General features: G+C 37.1%; 1 protein-coding gene across 3 annotated transcripts; it reads right to left on the bottom strand.

Moving 5' to 3' along the window:
* Positions 1-5,111: 5,111 nt before the first annotated feature.
* Positions 5,112-15,955, bottom strand: CCNC (cyclin C). Of its 3 annotated transcripts, none has more exons than XM_024119490.3 (6): positions 14,945-15,053; positions 12,617-12,752; positions 9,263-9,369; positions 8,330-8,414; positions 8,055-8,124; positions 5,112-5,210 (listed from the first exon to the last, which is right to left on the bottom strand). In XM_024119490.3, exons 2-6 carry the CDS (start codon positions 12,622-12,624, stop codon positions 5,130-5,132), a joined length of 351 nt encoding a protein of 116 aa, XP_023975258.1. In that variant the 5' UTR covers positions 12,625-12,752; positions 14,945-15,053; the 3' UTR covers positions 5,112-5,129. The 3 variants fall into 3 exon arrangements, with proteins under 3 accessions (XP_023975258.1, XP_028350422.1, XP_023975257.1); XM_028494621.1 differs by having other exon boundaries at positions 12,617-12,755; positions 14,945-15,018; XM_024119489.3 differs by lacking the exon at positions 12,617-12,752 and having other exon boundaries at positions 14,945-15,955.
* Positions 15,956-16,711: the final 756 nt, after the last annotated feature.

The following is a 16,711-nucleotide window of genomic DNA, read 5'->3' as shown; positions in this document are numbered from 1 at the left end:
GCAGTGGAAGCGCGGAGTCTTAACCACTGGACCACCAGGGAAGTCCCCACAAATCCATTTAATGTAAGCAAGATATGACGTGTACAAGCAAAACAGGTACGTACATAATGTTAACCAATCAACAAGGTAAAATTATCTCTGTGTATAAAGCAAATCTACACCCCTAACCCCTGGACCTTGACACCTAACTTACTGAATTAGATTTTACCTGATGCTGTCAACTTCTCTCCTATTCCATGATAAAATTGCTCTGCGTTTTGATTTTCTACTTCCTAATCCTTTTCTTCTGACCTGGAGGAAAATGCATCTCTCCCCTCTATTGCTACCCCTACCACTTGTACATTTGCTTTCATCTACTCAACTGACAAGTCAACATTTTTCCTTTGCACCTTTAACCATTCCTCCTCCAATAAATCTGTTCTATCACTTACTAATACGCTCAAATTTCCCTTAAAAGCAAAACAAATGAAACCTCTACCAAATTATGTTCCTCTACTTTTTAAAAGTAAGACTCTTGAGTAGGCTGCCATGTAAGAACTCACTGAGAAGGAGGCTGTCTGGAGGCCAGGAAGCTAATCATGGCCAATCAAGGAACTGATCAAGGCAGGCACTTTGATCTTGGACTTCCCTGCCTCCAGAACTGTGAGAAATAAATGTCTTGTTTAAGCCACCCAGACTTTGGTGTTTTGCTATAGCAGCTGAAGCCGACCAAGACGCCTCCTCACCCAGAATCCTGTTATTAACATGTTACATTAGTATGGTACATTTATTATAATTAATGAACTAAGATAGATACATTATTACTAACTAAAATCCATAGTTTATTCCGATCTCCTTAGTTTTTTAACCTAATGTCCTTTTTCTGTTTTAGGCTCTCTTCCAGGACGCCACATTACATTTACTTGTCATGTCTCCTTAGATTCTGTATGCTGTGACAGTTTTCCAAACATAACTTATTTTTGATGACTTTGACAGTTTTTAGGAGAACCAGTCAAGTATTCCATAGGTTGATTCCCTATTGGAATTTGATGTTTAATGATTAGACCGGGGTTTGGGGTTTTCAGAAGACCACAGAGGTGAAGTGCCATTTCATTATGTTACAGCAAAAGTACATACTGTTAATGTCATTTATCACTGTTGATACTGACTTCGATCACCTGGCTGAGACAGTGCTTGTCAGGTTTCTCCACTGTAAAATTATACTCCCACCTTCTTTCATAATATACACATTAGAAGAAAAGTCACTATGCATAGCCAACACCTAAGGAGTAGGAATTTATGCTTCCTCTACTTGAGGGGGGAGTTAGCTATATAAATTATTTGAAATTCTTCTGTATGGGAGATTTGTCTCCCTCCCCATTTATTTATTTATGCTATCATTTATTTATATCAGTATGGATGCATGAATATTTATTTTATACCCGGGTAATACTTTGGGTTATAATGCAGTATTATTCTTTTTTATTTTCTTGCTCAAATTCTTCCAGCTTTGGCCATTGAAAGTTCTTTCAGTTGGCTCCTATATGTCTTCGACATACCCCCATTAACGAGGGGTTTGGTTTTGGGTTTTGTTTTTTTTTTTGAGTACTTACTTACTTATTGGCACTATAAGATGCTCTAGGTCCACCTTGTATATTTCCTGCCTGATCACAAACCCAAAGGTCTGGTTTTTTTATTTGGTATACATCTTCTATGCAGTGAAAGCCACTATGCAGCTCTCTTTCTCAAAAGGTATCAAGTCTCAAATTTCTATCACTGGCTTCACATTTCTAAGAGGATGTTCTACTGATACATTTACACTCAGAATGTTGAAGAGTAAATCTAATTCTTTTCAGAACCCACTCATTCTCCTCTTTCAGTACCACCTTTACCTCCCAATGCCCAGGCATGAAACCTCAAATATCATTTTTGACTCTTCTTAAATCTATTCTTTTCAAAAGTCCTGCTGACTCTATCATTCATACCTAGCTTGCTTGTTCTCCTTGCTGGCTACCAAAACATTATTTTAAGGCTTCATTAGTGTTTACCTTATTATTTCAATAACTTAAAAGTTTTTTCCTACCTTAAAATTGTTAGCTTTACTTCTTACAGCACCCAGTGGTGACAGTACTCACTACAGTTTGCCGTATATATAAAACTATTTCGGAAAGGGTTTTTTTCGGTGAGTTTTTTTGTTTGTTTTTTGGGGTTTTTTTTGGCCATGCCACGCGGTTTGCGGGATCTTAGTTCCCCGACCAGGGGTTGAACCCAGGGCCACGGCAATGAAAGCACCAAGTCCTAACCACTGGACCACCAGGGAACTCCCAGTGGTTTTTAAATTAAATTGTGGTAAAATATACATTACATATAATTTACCATCTTTAACCGTTATTTTTTTCTTTTAATATCTTTATTGGAGTAATTGCTTTACAATGGTGTGTTAGTTTCTGCTGTTAACCGTTTTTAAGTATACAGTTCAGTAGTATTAATTACATTCACATTGTTATGTAACTATCACCACCATCCATCTCCAGAACTCTTTTCCTCTTGCAAAACTGAAACCCTATATTCATTAGGCAACAACTCCCCATTTCCCGCTCCCTCCAGCCCCTGACAGCCACCATTCTACTTTCTAAGCCTAGTAATCTGATTACTCTAAGTGCCTCATATAAGTAGAATCACACAGTATTTACCTTTTTGTGACTGGCTTATTTCACTTATCATAATATCATCAAGGTTCATCCATGCTGTATCACATGAAAAACCTCAAACTTTGTCTACTTCGACTCACACTCTCCTCCAATTCATCTTACATAATTCTGCCAGAATCATCTTCCTAATACACAACTCTGGCATCACCCTCATGTTGAAAAATAAAGCTTTTATAGGTACCGCCACTGACAACAGAACAAGCTGCAGATTCCTCACTGAAGGCCATCTATTATCTGGCCTTAGCCAGGTAGGGGGGCTATTTCCCACTATTTCCTCACTCACCATTCACTGAATGTAACTCAGTAGCTTTTCCTTATATTGATCAAACTGTTCAATGCTCCTAGACTATCTTTCCCCTGCATTTCCCCAGGTTCAAATTCTTTCTTCACCAAATTCTATTTAAGCCTTTTTGGATTCATCTAACAAATCAACTTTTCCCACTCAAAACATTCATTACATTCTCTGTTACTCTCTTATGCCACTTATTTTCTTCTGTATTAATATTTGTATATTGATGTCTTATTTTCTTGTCCTTAAATTCTTTGTATTTATTTTTATATCCACCACTGCATCCAGTATGGTGTTTTCCAGTGATAATGATGCTGTTGTTGATGACAATGATAGTAACTGCTACAGTTTACTGAGTATTATGAATGGAATTATGCCCTGCCCCCACCAAATTTACATGTTGAAGCCCTAACCCCCAATGTGGCTGTTATTTTGAGACAGGGCCTTTAAAGAGGCAATTAAGGTTAAATGAGGTCATAAGCATGGGGCCTTAATTCTACAGGACTGGTATCCTTACAAAGGGAAGAAACACTAGGGATGCACACACACAGAGAAAGGGCCATAAGAGGACACAGCAGTAAGGCAGCCATCTGCAAGCCGGGGAGAGAGGCCTCAGGAGAAACTTAACTTGTTGACGCCCTGATCTTGGACTTCCAGCTTCCGAAACCATGAGAAAATAAATTGTTGTTGTTTAAACCACGCAGGCTCTGGCATTTTGTTATGGCTGCCCTAGCAAACTAACACACTGAACAAAGCACGGTTCTAAGAGCTTTATTGATATTAACTTATTTGATCCCCACAACAACCGTATGACATAGATGTTATTAATATCCTCATATAACAGAGATTATATTTTGCTTAATTTGTCATGTCGAAAGCATTGGAGCTGAAATTTGAAAACTAAGCTGTCTGGGTGATATAATACACTGTAAAATTTATGAAATAAGTAAAATAGTCTACTATAAAGTTCCCTATTCATTGGTAAAATGAATATGAGTGTGCCTTTTAGCCTTTGTATGAGATAAAAAACAAACCTTGGTAATAGGTATTTTACATTTTCAAAAATATACACCTTCTAAAAAATCTGGAAAACAGAGACTAAAGTAAGAAGAAAATAAGGCACCTATAATCTACTCAGAGATGAGCACTGCTAACATTCTGGTACATTTCCTTGCAGTCATTTTTCAATTTTTTAAATAATTTTGATTTTCCAGAGGGCAATTCAATACTTCACCAATGGGATATATTTGACATATTAAATTCTATGGCAAAACTGATTATTACTCTTCTATCCTCAAAATAAGATATGACATGAAAAAGATTGAATTAGATTATTACACTCCTTTCAGAAAGGGAAATGACCCCCAAAACATGAAGTTCTGGCTCAGAAACTTAATACAAAATGCCTCTGCCTCTTCTGTGTAAGATCACAGAAGTAAAAAAAAATAATTTTAATTATCTTTTATTAGGTGATATCTTTTTGCTTAACCTATGAAGATGGAACACAGCATAATATTATTACCTTGTGTACAATACTTTACGATTGCTACTTTACAATGCTATTTCCTTTAATGCCATGATTCACAGGCACGTAAACCCCATGTTTTTAGGTAAAGAACTAAGGCCAAAAGGTAAAGCAACTTGTTCAAGGTTATACAGCTGCTGCTTAGAGACAGAACTGGTGCTTAGAATCAGCTCTAAGGACTAAAGAGTCAGCATATTTTTCTGTGCCATATTTTTCCATAAAGAGGGAAAAAACACAATCCCCATCAAAGACATAATTACAATTGCTAAAGAAATAGTTTATTTCACCCACAAGAATGACACAATAGCTAGTTATTATGAAGCAATAAAGTACAATAAAATTGAAAAATAAAAATTCTTTCTTAACCTTATTATAAAATTAAGAGCCACAGAGTTGATGTTTTTGGCTCAATAGTTACCACCCATTTTTAGCATTAAAAGTAATGTCTTAGAGATAATACTTTAAGAGGTTTAAAAATTTTTTGTATTTTAAAACTTTTAGCCGAATACATTAGGCATAAAGGTGATCTCACCTCAGGAGATTTAATAGACCCAACTAATCTCCCATAGGTCTCATAAACTGAAAAACAACTATGTCCTATGGAGCTTTCTTTAGAATTACAATCTTAAAGCAGGATATATTTTTTGCACTTACATACAGAAGTAGCAGCAGAAATCAATCTTGTATTTGAGACTACTCCAAATTCCTAGAAAAAGAAAAGTAAACAAGATTAGGTACATAGTAACCCAATGAACCTAAGTATATCTGAGGTCTATTCAAAACAGAGCATTTCCTGTGTTCCTCTGATGTTAGCAGTTATCTACCTACTTGAGGAATGATGTACTTAAATCTCTAAATTTATGACCTTTCCTTAAAATTGCTACACTTTAACACAAATGCTTAAATAATTTTATAATTTAATATTATTGGAAGGTACCAAATTAGAAACCAGACTCTAAAGTGACAGTGACAGTTTTTTGCACTCAAATTAGTTTCCAAGAGTTTTTAGATTCTACACTTAATTGCCAGAATAAGTATTAAGTATGCTGCCTTTCAGTTGAACCTAGACTAACAAACAGGTACTTCAGGGAATTTAATAATAAAACAGTTGAATCTCTGAAGAAAATAAACTTTAATATCACCAAAAGAACTCAAAAGACCATACAAACAATTATTTTTCTTTTCGGAACAGGAAGACAAGAATGATTAGGATAAGACTTCGGATGTCAGTTCCCATTTCCTCTTTGAACTTAATATACTGCCACTGTAAAAATAACAAAAATTTATGAGGTGATCCACCTTACATATAGTCTCGTTTAATTTGATTAACCTTAAAAAGTTATTAAAGGCTTCTTTTTTTTTTTTGGCCATGGGGTGTGGTGTGGCCTGTAGGATCTTAGTTCCCTGACCAGGGATCGAACCCAGGTCCTTGGCAGTGAGAGTGTGGAGTCCCAACCACTGAACCACTAGGGATCTCCCCAAAGCCTTCATTTTTAAAGCTGAAAAATCAAGAATTGGTTCCTTAGCCAACAGAAGAAACTAAACTGAATACAGTCTGTTCAAAAACCTTCAACCTGCATCCTTATCTAACTGTGTCTGTTTTGGGGTGGGGGGGGTATGTATGCCTGTGTATGTATTTATATTTACATTTAAACCTCACACCATAATAACTGATACTGAAAATTAAATGCCTGAGACATCTTCTTAAATGCCATTTCAATATAATTCTCACACAACTGGATAAAACACAGAAAGATTTGGTCATAGTTAAAGATTTAAAAAAATGCTATAACCAAATATGAAAGGATACATCTTTTTCCAGGAATAATTCTATACCCCAAATTCTTAAAGGAAAAACTTTCACCTAATAAATCATAAAATAGGTTTCTATTCAGTAAATCATGTAACAAAAGATATTTAACACATAAGACAAATTAAAACTCCAAGTTAATCTACAAGAGTAGAAGTTTATAAAGATTTTGTCTTGGTTTCTCATACTGGTTGTCCTTCAGATACATAAAAATACATGGTAATATTTGGAAAAGCCACCCCATAATACGGGCCTTTTATAGACACCTTCTTTTCCATTAAAGAATTTAAAAACAACAGAGCTGGTTCTGCCTCCTTAAATTACCACTTACAATTAAATTACATTTAATATTCAGGAATACAATTACTAATCTAAAGACATCATCTAAAAATAGAAACATAATACAAAGGATTCATATTACTGAAGATTACACAGATTATTATGAAGACCAGTTAATAATATCTGCTATTATTATCTGGATTTAGCTGAGCTCTCTCAAAAATACTAAAAAGGTAAATAAGGTGAGCAGAGATTTGGTCTCAGCTGCAAGTTCCCATCTCTCTTCTCTCTCCCTCACCTAATTTCTCAACCCTCACTACCCAAACCTTTCCTCATTAGAACATATATTGCTATAACCACCCCAATCCTTGCTCTCCCTCTTGCTTTCCCTATGGCTTGCTAGGCAGCCAATCATCAGGAGGCAGGAAGGGAAGACAGCAGAACACAGGAAGCATATGGAGGAGAAGGAAGAACATTCTCAGGTTATAGTAGACAAGCTGTGGCATTCATGGAATACTCCTTAGTGCCAAACAATAAATGTCTCAGAGGCAGAAGAGCAAAGCCGTTAAGAGCATGGGATTAGGAACTAGACTCCCAGGGTTAAAATACTGGCTCTGGGGTTTCCCTGGTGGCGCAGTGGTTGAGAGTCCGCCTGCTGATGCAGGAGACACAAGTTCGTGCCCAGGTCCAGGAAGATCCCACATGCCGCGGAGCGGGGAGAGGCCACAACAGTGAGAGGTCCTCGTAACAAAAAAAAAAAAAAAAAAAAATACTGGCTCTGTCACTTACCAGCTATACGAACTTAATTTCTTTGTGTCTAAGTTTCCTCACTTATAAAATGAGATTACAACTATGTAGCCCATAATTTGTTATGAGGATTAAGTCATAATTTGTAAGAGGAGTCAGAATAGCACATGGTAAATAGTAAAATGCTACATAAGTGTTTGTTAATTGAATATATAGAGATATGTATATATTTCTTTGATTTTGTATAAATTTCAATATTTTATATAAATCACCATCTGTTATTATTTCCACACAGTTAATGTAAAAACTGGGGCAGATTAACCAATACACATTGACTATACTTTGATAAAGAACAGAAAACTAGGACTTCCCCGGTGGCACAGTGGTTAAGAATCAGCCTGCCAATGCTGGGGACATGGGTTCGACCCCTGGTCCAGGAAGATCCCATATGCTGTGGAGCAACTAAGCCCATGCGCCACAATGAGTGAGCCTGCGCTCTGGAGCCCACGAGCCACAACTACTGAAGCCCGCACACCTAGAGCCCATGCTCCACAACAAGAGAAGCCACCGCAGTGAGAAGCCCACGCACCACAATGAAGAGTAGCCCCTGCTCGCCGCAACTAGAGAAAGTCCGCACGCAGCAACAGAGACCCAACAGAGCCAAAATAAATAAATAAATTAATTTTTTTAAAAAACCAGAAAATTATTTCATACCTCTACTTTGGATGCCAAAAACACACATGTAGGAGCCATTAATACAGGATCTATACTCTTCAGAGAATACCTAAAATATGATTAAACAAAGTTAAATGTCATTCATATAGAAAAACACATATGAAAATAGAATTCATATAGAAAACATTTATATGGAAAAAAATCAGGACAACTCTATGGCAAACACACGATTCACTTATATAAGGTTCATCAACATTAGATAAGAGTTTCGAATAAGCATTAACATATTCCCCAAATAACACAGCCCTCCCTACCTGGCATAGAATCTCTTGAAATAGACCGTAGCAGTGGCAATAACTTGTTGTCTTAATTTAAGATGTTCACCTAATGCTTGGATAACTAAAAGAAAAATAATAAAGTTAAATGTATTTCTGAAATCATTATATTAACATTTAACAATAACTTCCATGCAGTTAAATCATGACTATATTCATTTTTAACAAAGAGAAAAACCTACACATGCTATAAAGCTCTACTTGGATCACAGTGGTCTAGTACTAGGATTGCAAATTTGTTAAAAAATATATAGGTACGCATAAACAATAACAAAAAAACAGAAACTGCCTCATAGTAAAATCTATTCTTGAATCAAAGAGGTTGAATGATAGGTATTTCCCGTCTATCTTCTAAGTATTTTCAATGCTCTTCATATTATTACTATTATTAGACCCCATCAGCATTATAACTACTGCTTAATAAAGTTTATAAAAAACCCAAAATGAATCCTCAAAACAACAGAGAGGTAGGTTTGCATAAAAATGAACTGAGGGTGAGGAAGATCCTGTGACAAAGTTACCACGTGGCAGAGCAAGGATCTTTTCACTCTAAAACTCTTCCGTCCAAAGCAAACTTGTAAGATAGGAGTGAGCAATACAGGATGTCAATCCAAAGAATCATTTATCCTCAAAGTACTTTGCTTTAGCCAATCTTAAATTGGGTTTAATGATGCATTATAAAGCTTAGGGAGATTAATACTTTTAGACCGTCTTGAGTGTCTCTGACATGTAAGATTCACAAAAGACTTTACATCACTTTAAAAAAAGATATATACGTTGTAAAAAGAATACACATGTAAATAAAAATGTAAAGTAGGGACTAAAACAGTTCATCACAAATTACTACAGAAAAACATTTTAATTCAGAGGTAACCAACTGTACCAATTCAACCAATTAAAAAAAAACTTTACCATTTGTAAAAAATATCTGTAATTTCCAATACTCTTCTTCTGACAGAAACTTTAAGTCCTTCTGGCGTTCCTTCAACAGATCTTGTTTATCCAAAATCCACTGCAAACTTAAAAAAGCAAAGATTCAGACATCCTACAGAAAATCAACTAATAAAGTTACAGGAAACATTCTAAGATTGAAGAGGTTGTTAATATTCTGAGAAGTACAAAATACAAGTAACCTTGAAAGACAATATTTTTCACATTTCTTGAAACTTTGACACTGAGAATTACCTCACTAATAAATGTAAATATGCCCTGAAAAAAATCTGCTCTAATCTTTTCTCTCTTCCTTCTCAGTCTGTCTATCTCTCCCCACACCCACCTCTGTCACTATTATAGTGTATTTCATTGATTTTAAGACTGAAATCAAGATGCATCTTCAGTGATGCCTAGCATTTTAATGGGCAGTAATGTTTACACTTTCTTAGTGATAAATAATGGTGAAATTGACACTGACTGAGGATGCCTTAGATTTGAAGTATATCTTCTCTCAGATGTTCATGAGTAACTAGAGTAATATTCCTACTTCACAAATTCCAATCATGTTAAAAGCTGCTTCAGAATTTATTTTACCAATAGCCTCCACCTCCTGCCTAGTCTAGTCTATTTTTAAACAGACACGTAATTGACGTGATCCCCAAAAATATTCTGCATCATGCTTTTGTCACTCAGTATGTATTGGAAGTTTTACATCAATGAATTTGTTATTCAGCATCCTTTTAAATTGCTGCACAGCATTATGGATGGATCATTTTTTATTTAGTTAATCCCTGTTGATAGGCATGTAAGTTATCTTTTTCACTATTACAAGTAATGCTTTAATGAACATCTTTGTAATTCACCCTTGTATATTTGATTAATATTTGGAATCATTTCCTAGAACTAATGGGTCAGCTTTGCTGGTAATTTTGATATGCATTGTCAGCTTGCCTTCCACACCAATCTCCATTCACAGGAGTGACACATGAGGGTGTCTTAAAATACTTAACCCTACAGGTCACTGCCAATCTTTTAAATACTTTACAACTTAAAGGCAAATTAGTATCTCACTGTTTTTTTTAAAAATTTACTTCTAAGGTTAAACATTTCTCCATGCCTTTATTGGTCAAATATAGTTCTTTTGTACATCATAACTCTAACATGACCATTTTTCTAATGGGATGATCATCTTTTTTATGATTAAGATAATCTTATGATCTAAAATTTGTGTATTATGGATTAAAAAATCATTTCTTTGTCAAATATGCTCTAGACATTCCCCAAGTTTAGCATGATCTCTCAATATTTAATGATTTGCAATGCAGAAATCTGAATCACGTATTTATTCAAATCTATATTTTACTTTTTGTGTTTGTCACACATGGGAAGGCCTTCCCTGACACAAAATGATTTAAAAAAAAATTCTCTCATATTTTCTAATACCCTTAAGGCTTTTTTCTTTCAATTTGTGATCAATCTGGAATTTGATACAGGGTAGAGTAGGGATCCAGCTAAATGTTTTGTTAAATGGTTATCCAAATGTCACCAAAGAATTTTAAGAAGTATAATTCTATCATTATATTTGGATCTTCTTTATAATTTCCTATTTTTAATTTGTTTTTCTTGTTCCTATGCCATCCTTTTTTTTTTTTAATTTTTATTTGGCTGCACGGGGTCTCAGCTGCCACACACGGGATCTTTGTTGCCACATGCGAGATCTTCGTTGCAGCATGAGGGATCTTTTTAGTTGTGGCATGCAGGATCTAGTTCCCTGACCAGGGATCGAACCCAGGCCCCCTCCATTGGGAGCGTGGAGTCTTAACCACTGGACCATCGGGGAAGTACCTGAGATGCTATTTTAAAACATAAAATTGAGTAATTAAAAACTGGTATGGAAAAACCCCCTTGCTACTATTCTTCAGATTTCTGGCAATTCTATTATAATTATTATTCTGAACTTTAGAATCATATCAAGTCCCCAAAAAGGAAATTCATCCAAAATTTTCTTTGGGATTGCATTATATTTAAAGATCAATTAGGGAGAAATGGTATCTTTACAATGCTGGAATTCAAACTCCATTTATTAAGATCTTTATGTTCTCCAGAGAATATAAAAATTTTCTTCCTACAGGTCCTGCACATTTCTTAAGTTTATTCTTGAGTATTTCATATTTTCCATTGCTATTGTAAATTATTTTTTTCCATCAACAGTAAAAGAAAATTTACTATTTTTACATTTTGTTACTGGTTATCTTATTAAACCTTTACTATTTCTAATAATTTTTCAATTAACTGAATTTTCTAGTTAATTTTATCTCCATATATTGATAATTTTTTCATTTTTATATCTCATTATCCTATCAATTACATTGAGACTAGCATATTCAGAAAAATGTTAAAGAAGCATCCTAATTTTCCTGATGTTTCACCATTAAATATCTCTTGTTAATGCTCTGATATGTTTTTATGATGTTAAGTAATCATCCTATTACTGTTTTAGTAAGAGCTTTAGTCAAGAATGGATGTCGAATTATATTGTCTTTTTAATTCCTTTACTGTTTACTAACAGATTTCCCAATATTGACTACATTTCTACAAAATCAATGTCATTTTTTATACTTTTAATGTAATGTGGGACTCCATTTGACAGTAATTTATATTTAATCAATATTCAAAAGTGACTGTTTTTAGTGCTATCTTTGCTAGATTTTATCAGTGTTATTGTGGCTTCGTAAAGAGAATTGGAAAACTTTCTGTGTGAACTAGAACAACTTTAACAGCGGATCCTCTTGAAAGTGGGAAAAAATTTACCCATGAAATAATGTGGGTCTGGAGCAATTTTTAAAGAAGTAGCTCTCTGGTAACTTTGTTTTGGCTTTCAAATTTGTTTTGAAAATGGAGATAACCCAAAGGTATATCTGCGATTATTTATTTTTCTCATTCCTAATTTTGTATTCCTGTATCATCCCTTTCTTCCTTTATTCAGCTAGCATAGTTTAGTCTACTGTTTCGGTTTTCCCTTCCAAAAACCAGCTCTTATAATTTCTATTTTTTCCCTTTTAATATATTAATATCAGTGTTAACTTTATTAAGTCTGTTTTCCATAGGTTTATTTCACTGTTTCCTTTTAATACTCTTAAGTAAAATATTTCATTTTTATTCTTTTTCAGTTATTCAAGATGTTTTCTTATAAATTTGGCTTTGCCACCTCCCACAGACATGAATATACATTGATCTCATTATGTTATTTCCTAGATAATATGTAACTGTTTTCAATTTCCTTTGATACAACAAAGTATCCAGAGTTGCTTTTGTAGTTTCAAATTTTGTTACCTGTTCATTACTTCAGTCGACCAGCAAATGTTTAGTGTCCTTCTAGCTTTACTGCATCACGATCAAAGAATGTGTTGTGTTCTACTTTACTTTCTGGAAAATGCTAGGATTCTCTCTGTTCCAGAATTATCAATTTCTTCTCCACAGTCATTTTATGTTTTTAAAAAGATAAATTTCACAAATATTTTAAAATTTTCCCTCACAGCACGCAGTATGGAAGATAAACCAATTAACACCACATATCACCAAATTTAAGATTACACTAATTAGGTTTCCCTGGTGGCACAGTGGTTAAGAATCCGCCTGCCAATGCAGGGGACACGGGTTCAAGCCCTGGTCTGGGAAAATTCCACTTGCCATGGAGCAGCTAAGCCCGTGCGCCACAACTGCTGAGCCTGCGCTCTAGAGCCCCAGAGCCACAACTACTGAAGCCCGCGCACCTAGAGCCCGTGCTCCGCAAAAAGAGAAGCCACTGCAATGAGAAGCCCGCGGACTGCAATGAAGAGTAGCCCCCGCTCGCCACAACTAGAGAAAGACCTCGCGCAGCAACTAAGACCCAATGCAGCCAAAAATAAATAAGTAAAATAAATTTATTTTTAAAAAAAGATTACACTGATTGTAAGACTCACCATTATTTCATATGTTACTAAGAAAAAAAAATTGTCATGCTGATAACAGAAATGTTAAAATGGGCAATTTAAAGCCATGAAAACAGCATATTTCATGTCACTTTTCCTCTTTCACCAAAGTCACCTAAAACAATGGCTTTCATAATCTTTTTGTTTTTACCGAATTGATTGTCTTGTCTTTCATATTTGTCACCTTTTGCAGATGAGGGACTCCGTGATTCTCAAGGGATCTGAGTAAGACAAAGTGGCCCCTTCCTCCAGGGCTATTTGAATTGGGAGACAAGGACAGTTTTCCAAAAAAGCACATTTAATATTATAGTATTTTATATTTGAAAAGTGAAAAAACAATTGGTTTTATAAAATAGATCCTGGCCCTCTTTTTATAAACCGACAGTAAATGAAAGCATAATGAAAATGCTTATCAAAAGGGGGCAGGATCTTTTCTTTAAGTTGAAAAAGGGCTGTAACTTCTGATAATCAACAGCTAGCTACCTGTCAATTCTCTCAGCTTCTTTCAAAGTTTACCAGAATACCTCTTCTTCACTACCGAAATTTTCCATATTTTAATTTTGCCCAAGCAAATATTTCAGTGAATGAACACAGTGCAAAATAAAAATATGATCAGAAGTGAAGCTTCTATAGCATCACATCTCCACAGAATCACTTATAGCAAGAAGAAAACCTGCTTTTCTGAAAACAGGTTTCAAAGCCCATTGTTTCCTTCTTCTAGTGCAAAAGGCTAAAAAACCGAATAAACAATATAGGACTCCATCTTCTTCGCACTCGAAATTTAGTTACTAATGTTCTCTTAGCATTAAAAATTATTTACACTAAGATATCACCTTTATCAGATTCTGTTCGTCTTTCAAGTATACAGTGTACAGCCTACCCAAGTTCAACTAGTCCCATCACCCACTTTCCTACCTGCTTAAACAGATGTATTTAGGGAGAAATGTTTTCAATATTACTCTAGCTCTTCCATGGTACTGACAGAAACAAAAATTCATGAGAAAACGTTAAAGATATTGGCAAAGTCCCTGGAAAATACACTTTTAAAACAAAATATGAGACACAGACTAACGAAATGGACAAATGTTGAGAGCACTTGCCCTATACCTTACAAACATAAAACGCCATCTAGGTTTAAGGTAGTGGCAGAAGGCGGTTCATGAGCAGAAACGAGCCTGACTCCCTCCTCTCCTCGGAGTAATATTAAATCCGCACAAGACAGAAGATGAATGACAAAAGACTACGATGCCGACCAACTTTAGAAATACCAGGCAAAAGCGAACCACAACTGTCCTGAAGAGCCAGCCTCACAGTTCTGTACTGTGTCACATTTCCCATACCTGTGCCCATACCATCTCAACCCTCACCGGCTCCGCTCCTCCTCCTCCCCCCATCCCCCGGCCTAGCCAAACCAAGAATCAGAAGTTCAACTCCCGAACCTTCCTTCTCCGGAGACTGAACCCCCTTCCCTCCCCGCAACAGATTTCCCCCCCAACGAAACCCGGCCAGGGGGCGGGGTGAGGGGAGTCGTCCGAGAAAAGCTCATCACGCTTCCGGCCGCCGCCGCTTCCCGGGAGACTCCGCGGCGCTCGGGACATGGGCCGGGATCCAGGCCAAGGGGAGTCGCAGGCCCCGTCCACACAGCACCCCCAAGAGCCAGCCCCGGACAAGAAGACGGAAGATCACTTACTAGTGGGAGCTCTGCCAAAAGTTCCCTGCCATGGAACACAGCTTGCCCTGATAAAAAAGCACCAGCCGGCGGAGCGGCCCGCGGAGCGACCATAGACCCAGCCCTCCCGGTAACCGCGCTCCTCGATCTGATCTGCACGGCTCCGCTCCGCGGCGGCGACGGTGAGAGGAAGAGGAGGGCACCCTATTCTCCTTGACGCCGGCCGGCAACACTCTACTGTGTAAATCAGTTCCCATGCATAAAAGTTCCGGCCCGCCCCGCGGTAGCGGAGGAAGCCGGCGGGGAGCAGACAGCCCTTGGGAGCCCTGAGAAAGGAGACGGGAACTGACTCCCACGAAGGCTCGCGGCTGTCGGGAGGCTCTCGCGAGAGTTTCGCGTGGATTTCGGCCGGGACCCCGCGCGGCTTGGTCTTCTGCTGCAGCTCCAATTCGTTGAGAAGGGATGAAATGGGGAAGGCTGACGCCCTGTTCGGGCTTTCGTTATTGCGTGGTTGCAGGCTTCCAAAGCAGCACAATGGCTTTGTATTAAAGTATACGATTTCCCGACTTCAGTTCTTCCTCCTGTGTTTGGAAAGAGACATAAAGATTATTTTGGCCTCAAAGACCTACCAAAACCTACCGGCACCAAGCCGAATACGTTCTTAATGGAGTTCTTTTGGAATGAAGCGCAAACTTTTAGAGCAGCAATGTTTTCTTTTAATGGTAGAGACTAACAGTTTTGCAGAACAGCCTAAAACATTTTTCCTTTATTACCTATATATGTATGTGTGTATATTCACATATGTGTACCAAATGGAGAAACATAGAGCCAAAAATGCAGTAATTTAATTTTACGCGATGAAATCTGTATTTCACATTTCTATTATCGTAACATTGCATTTATTGTAAAGCTGCTAATCTAATAATTTGACACGCCTGAAAGTTGTTCACAGACGATCAGTGTTCTGAGGTAGCTTAAGAGTATTTTCCACACTGGGGGGGCGAGGAAACCAATTTGGTTGTGAAATTGAGTATGATACGCATTTTACTAAATGAAATAAAATATCAGGTATGTCAGAAATAGCAAGGGTATTATTTTAAAATTTTGATTCAGTTATATATGTATATGTGTACTAGGTCAAGATGTGAAATGCATTTTAGTAGTTTAACATAAAAGTATTTTATGTCACATTCATTCCCATAAAGTCTGATGTGGATTAGACTGCTGTCATTGTTGGTTCTCCTCCAGATCTTCAAGGATCTAGTATATTTCCATCTTTCAACTACAGTTAATCTTTGAGCAACAGGGCTTTGAATTTCAGGGGTCTGCTTATAGGTGGATTTTTTTTCTTTTTTTTTTTGCGGTACGCAGGCCTCTCACTGTTGTGGCCTCTCCCGTTGCGGAGCACAGGCTCTGGACGCACAGGCTCAGCGGCCATGGCTTGCGGGCCCAGCCGCTCCGCGGCATGTGGGATCTTCCCGGACCGGGGCACGAACCCGTGTCCCCTGCATCGGCAGGCGGACTCTCAACCACTGCGCCACCAGGGAAGCCCTATAGGTGGATTTTAAAAAAAATAAATACAAACTACACTACTACATGATCCGCGGTTTGTTGAAGCTTCTGATGCGGAACCTCTTTGAGGTTGGTTGAATCCTCAGTTGCAGAACCGAGGATACAGAGGGCCTCCTGTAAAGTTATATGCTGATTTTCAACTGCTGGGCTGGGGGTGGGAGAGCTCTGGGCCCCTAACCCCTGAGTTGTTCAAGGGTCAACAATACTCCATCTTGG

Source organism: Physeter macrocephalus, chromosome 10 (genome assembly GCF_002837175.3).
Source record: "Physeter macrocephalus isolate SW-GA chromosome 10, ASM283717v5, whole genome shotgun sequence".
Taxonomy (NCBI): domain Eukaryota; kingdom Metazoa; phylum Chordata; class Mammalia; order Artiodactyla; family Physeteridae; genus Physeter; species Physeter macrocephalus.
This window is presented reverse-complemented; position numbering and strand designations above follow the sequence as displayed.

Coding starts and splice junctions, on each gene's coding strand:
- CCNC (XM_024119489.3), bottom strand. CDS start 15,180: ATGGGAACTGATTTACACAGTAGAGTGTTGCCGGCCGGCGTCAAGGAG. Junction 8,415..9,262: donor ACAGATATTTTTTACAAATG/GTAAAGTTTTTT, acceptor TTTTTCTTTTAG/TTATCCAAGCATTAGGTGAA. Junction 8,125..8,329: donor TTCAAGAGATTCTATGCCAG/GTAGGGAGGGCT, acceptor ATCATATTTTAG/GTATTCTCTGAAGAGTATAG.